The sequence below is a fragment of the Daktulosphaira vitifoliae genome, unplaced genomic scaffold (assembly GCF_025091365.1).
Source record: "Daktulosphaira vitifoliae isolate Bord-2020 unplaced genomic scaffold, ASM2509136v1 Scaffold_1, whole genome shotgun sequence".
NCBI lineage: Eukaryota > Metazoa > Arthropoda > Insecta > Hemiptera > Phylloxeridae > Daktulosphaira > Daktulosphaira vitifoliae.
The window spans coordinates 88,972,252-88,977,659 of record NW_026099572.1 but is presented as its reverse complement, the minus strand read 5'-3'; the positions used below and the strand labels follow the sequence as shown (position 1 = coordinate 88,977,659).

Below are 5,408 nucleotides of genomic sequence, written 5' to 3'. Positions count from 1 at the left end.
CGATAGTATACTAGTCAAAATCAATCAATAATTAAAATACGCTTTTTATCTAATTCAATACAAATAGAGTTGAATTAGGCCACACACACATACAATGTGTTTGTGAATAAATGACCTGTCTCTAATAGAAATTAACCAATTCGTCTCGAAGTTTATTCCCTACAATAAACGGTTTTATTTTTTAGATAATTCTTTCTTAAATGTATTTAAATTATCTTATAAAAATAATTGTATTATACAAGTAGTCTTAAATATTGGTCAAACTTACAGTTAAAGCTTTGTCGATTCTCCTATTGTACTAAATTTAATTAAATATTAAAACTATCTAAAAATAATAATATCTGAGACGATATACGCACATTGAACTATTGTATAGAACTTTCTCTGCCGTATATTTTGTAATCATTACGTCGGTAAGAGTACTTCCTGATAATCAACTATTTTAAAGCACCAGTACTACTAGTAACATATAATATGAGAAGTTACACAGTCTGACTGCGCCAGTAATCCAGTGGTATTTGTAAATTTACTATTATACTGTGTTCGACGGTAGCAGTCGTGTCTCGAGCTATTAATACGTAGAATTTTATTAATAAAAATATTGTTTCAAATTAAAATTCGGTATTTGAATCACATTAAATGGATACATAAGTTGAAATTATTATGTTTAAAATGAATTGATTTGAGATTGATGTGTTATTCTTAACTGTTAAAGATGTTTGAACCAATTGTATTAGGTTTTGCTTTTATTGGATTCATTATTGTTCTAGTGATTTTATGTGATGCTTTCTGGGAAATAGCTCAGGGATTTTTTGCTCATTTGATTCCGCAGATATTACCCAATAATATTGGCTTGGATATCAAGTACGGAAAATGGGCTGGTGAGTTTTATTTTATAAATATTAAATAAGTAATGATTACTATAAAATGTATTTAATTTTAAACAAAAATACTACATTTATCATTCAATATTAAAATAATGACAGTAATGGGAATTTATGACTTTTATATAATTTATAAGCTTTTAATTTGTTTTTAAATCATTCGGAAATTAAGTAATAATATATTGGCCATATTTTATATGTAAAAATTTTAAATTCTTTAAATTAAAAATTATTTTATAAAATTAATTTCAAATATAAATAAATATACGATATAAATAAAAATAAATATCGTATGTATGTGATTGGTATTACTCTTTGATCTTTATATATAATCTTTTAGTATAAACTTAACAATAATGATTTTATTTGATTTAATTTCATTAAAATTTAATATCTAGTATTGAAAACGTTCTTATAACATAATAATAATGTAAAAATTGATCAGCAACTTTTAACTAATTATTTCTTATTTTCCGAAAAATGTACTACGTAATGACTAGTAAATATTATTATCTAGTAGACTGTTATAGAAAACTATTTAATTCAGAAGAGGAAATAGTCCGATTTACAAAAAAGTTTGTCAGATGAAAGTTGTGTATAAAAGGTATTAAGGAAAAAAATTGTATGGATGCATATATTTTTTAAAAAGTTATAGAAATATAAAGATAAAAGTATAAATTATACAATCGAGAATTTTAATACAAAAATAGCATAATTTTGAATATGGTAGCCATGACGACATTTTCACTATGATGACAATCTAAATTTCGAATTTTTTTTTCTCAAATGAAAGTTTTTTTACATAAACTTTAATTTAAGATATATAAAAATGTGTCAGTAGTTCCGGAAAATTTTCAAAATTTAAGTTGAAAAATTTAAACTTGTGTGAAAAAGTTGCTATTTTGAATCTCTGAAAATTTAGATAAGGGTATATTAACTTTATCCCTTTAAATTTTTCATCGAAAAATTGAGGCATAATTAGTCACATGGAACATAATAACGTTTCTGTTCTTATATTATACAATCACCTTAAACAAGACATCAAATTAATAGTTAAGTTTGCAAAAAAAATTAATTATTTTAGTGAAGGTGCTTTAGTGAAGTCATGCTACATTTTGTTACTTTTTTTAAAAATATTCTTTATTTTTATAAAATTTCTGACTTTAAAATCCTCTAAATCCCAAAAAAATTGTTTTAAATATTTGAAATTTAGTTGAAACATAGATTATACACTATACAATACCACATTTGATAATCACTATTAAATAATAACTTCTAAATAGTTTTAAGTTAGCTCAAAATTGCCAATTTTCACAATAAAAGCGCTTGTTTTAGAAAGTCATTAGAGTTTAGAATTTATCATAACATTTTTTTTATATGTCAACTTTAAGTTATAATAAGGTTAAGTCTAAAATATTAATTAAATTAAGTTAATATTGAATAATCTGTGTGTTTTTTAACGTTCTGGCTATTTTTATCATTTTCTATATTGAAATAGCTATAAAAATGGTAAGGTCATAAAAAAAAAGGTTTTAATCTAAATATAGCTTAAAAAATAAACCCTGAAAATTTAAGAAATAAATGATGTGGTCGTACTAATTCTAGATGATTTGTCATGGATTAACTCTTAATAAAAAATAATATTGATCCAAACATTTTTCTATTTTAAAATTATAAAAGTCATTGTTACTTTATTGATAATAGTTTAATTTTTTATATAATTTTTTTAATAGTAGCACTTTTACTCGGAATAGATTATGTCACATTTTTATGTATTATAAAAGTAATCATTAATATAAAATTTGCATTGTAGTTGTAACCGGATCTACAGATGGTATTGGAAAGGAATACGCTAAAGCTTTAGCTAAATATGGACTTAATATAGTACTTATCAGCCGGAATTTGAACAAATTAAACATTACATCAATGGAAATAGGTATAAGTAATATTTATAGTGATTTCTTCTCATTGACCACTTAAAAGCTCTTTAAATGAAAATAACTTATTTGTAATCAGAAATAACACTTGATTTTGCTATTATTTGATATTTTTTTTTATCCCTTTTGTCTTAATTTTTCACCGAAAAGAAGAAGAACTTCCGAAATATCGATACATAAATTGTTATCGATTGGTAAGCATATTATCTTAATTAGATAATTATTTTTTTTAATAAGTTCATTGTCTCGTACATAAATGTGTTCAAATATTTAAGTGTATAAATGATAACATGCGCTTTCATTTGCATTTTTTTAATGGTTAAATACATAATAATGTATGTTATAAAAAAAATAAATAAATCATAGGGAAAAATTCAGATGTACCTAAAAAGTTTTTAATAATACATTTATTGAAAAATATACGCAATTAAAGAAAAACAAAACATTATTTTGATTTTATAAATGATTAAATGGATCGTAAAAAAAGAAATTTCATGTATAATTTGAAAACTATAAATGTAAATAACATAAATGTTTTTTAGAAAAAGAATACAATGTACAAACAAAAATTATACAGGCTGATTTTAGTAAAGGACAAGTAGTATTTGATCGTATCTCCAATGTGCTTAAAGATGTGGACATTGGTATATTAGGTAGGTATTTAATATTCTTTAAACTAGACATCAATTTATAATTAAAATTTGTTTTATGTATATTCAATGTAACTTTTAAAATCAGTTCAATATCATATCACCCTAGATATATTATGAAAAATTAAAATAATTTTCTTCATAAATGAAGTTTTTTTTTAAAGTCAAATTATTTTGGTTAAATTCTAGTAAGTTATATAAAATCAGTAATAATTCATAGATTTAATAAAAATAATTAATTAAGTTTTGGTCTGGGTGATATCTAGTATGGTTACAGTGATACAAACTGGGTTTGAATATCTGTTATTCAATACAATGAATCGACCCAGATAAAATGTATAAAAAATAATGAAAAAAAAACTTTTTTATAAAATAATACTACAATTTTCTTATAACAACATTGAATAATAATAATATAAATATTATTTTTAAAAAAACGCTATAGTAGAAATTTTAATAAGTGGGTTGGGTACTCTAAAAATTAATTTTTTTTCAATTTTTAATTAAATTAGGTTAGTATTTCTTTTTTTTTTTCAGCTAAATTGTTCTAATAATTTTTTAAGAGCATTATTGATGATTTTTTAATGTATTAAGTGTAGACTTAAGTACATAGTACTATTTTTGATAATAAAGAATTGACTTCAGTAAAGATAATTTTACGAGTATCTCATCTCCTTTCTATCGTCTATTAAATAATTTACTATATTTTAGAGAAAATCTCTAACAATTTTTTTTNTATCGTCTATTAAATAATTTACTATATTTTAGAGAAAATCTCTAACAATTTTTTTTTGTGTTTTTGAATGTAATTTTATTTTATAAATTTCATTAAAACCTATGAATTATCTTTTCAGTAAATAATGTAGGAATGCAATATGAATATCCCATGTACCTTGATGAACTTCCGGAAGCTACTGTATGGGATATAATAAATGTAAATATTGGTACTACAACTCATATGACCAAACTTGTATTACCTGGAATGCAAAAGAGAAAACGAGGAGCTATAGTAAATGTATCATCTTCTTCTGAATTACAACCTATGCCACTTTTAGCTATTTATGCGGCGTCTAAGGTATTAATTTATTAATTATATAAGTTTTATTTTTTACAAAGCATAAATTTAAAATCTGAAACAATAAAAAATAAACAATAGAATATAATAAATAATTGACTATCCTGACAAAAGTTAAATTTGGAAAAGAACTACAAAAAAACCCAGCACAGGGGGGTCGCGGCACAGTGGTGACGTGGCATAGTTGGATCAAGTATAATGACATCTGACAGTGATTAAAATCACTATCAAAAATAAACGCTTCGATGCAAATCTTTAGATAGTGTTTAATTTTAAAAAAATTGGTGTTTTATTCCAAAAGCTACTTGATCTGCTGGTTCCTTATTAATATCTCGATTAAGATAAAGTATGTCGAATGAAAAAGGGTTTATTAAAAAATATTATTTCTCATAAAAAAATTGTGTGGATCCATAAACTTTTCAATAAGTTATAGCATTATAAAGTTAAATATAATATAAATAATAAAATCGAGAATTTTCACACGAAAATAGCATTCGGTAGCCATTTTCGCCGTGAAGACAAGTCCAGAGGTCAAATTTTTTTTTTTCAAATTAAAGTATATTACATTAGCTTTAATTTAAGATATATATAAAAGTGTCAGACCTTCCGGAACATTTTCAAAAGTTAAGTTGAAAAAGTTAATTTTTTGTGAAAAAGTTGTCATTTTAAATCCCCCCCTGTGGGCAGAAAAAAGGTCAAATTTACAAAAAAAATATACCAAATGATAGGTAAAGACATCAAGCATATATATAAAAAAAAATTATATTCAAATGTTCATTTCTGAAAAAGTTACGGCAGTTTTTAGTAAAAAAAATTTAAAAAATTTCGAAAATTAGCGATTTTTAAATTTGTAATTTTTTTG

At 23.2% G+C, this 5,408-nt stretch overlaps 1 protein-coding gene across 1 annotated transcript in view; it reads left to right on the top strand.

The window, feature by feature from the left end:
* The first annotated feature begins 479 nt into the window (after positions 1–479).
* LOC126910035 (inactive hydroxysteroid dehydrogenase-like protein 1) overlaps positions 480–5,408 on the top strand; it is a 14,642-nt gene continuing 9,713 nt past the window's right edge. Inside the window, exons 1-4 of the mRNA XM_050692437.1 lie at positions 480–881; positions 2,698–2,820; positions 3,364–3,474; positions 4,326–4,546. Coding sequence (XP_050548394.1) covers positions 716–881; positions 2,698–2,820; positions 3,364–3,474; positions 4,326–4,546 — 621 coding nt within the window. The 5' untranslated portion in view covers positions 480–715. The remainder of the gene's footprint in view (positions 882–2,697; positions 2,821–3,363; positions 3,475–4,325; positions 4,547–5,408) is intronic.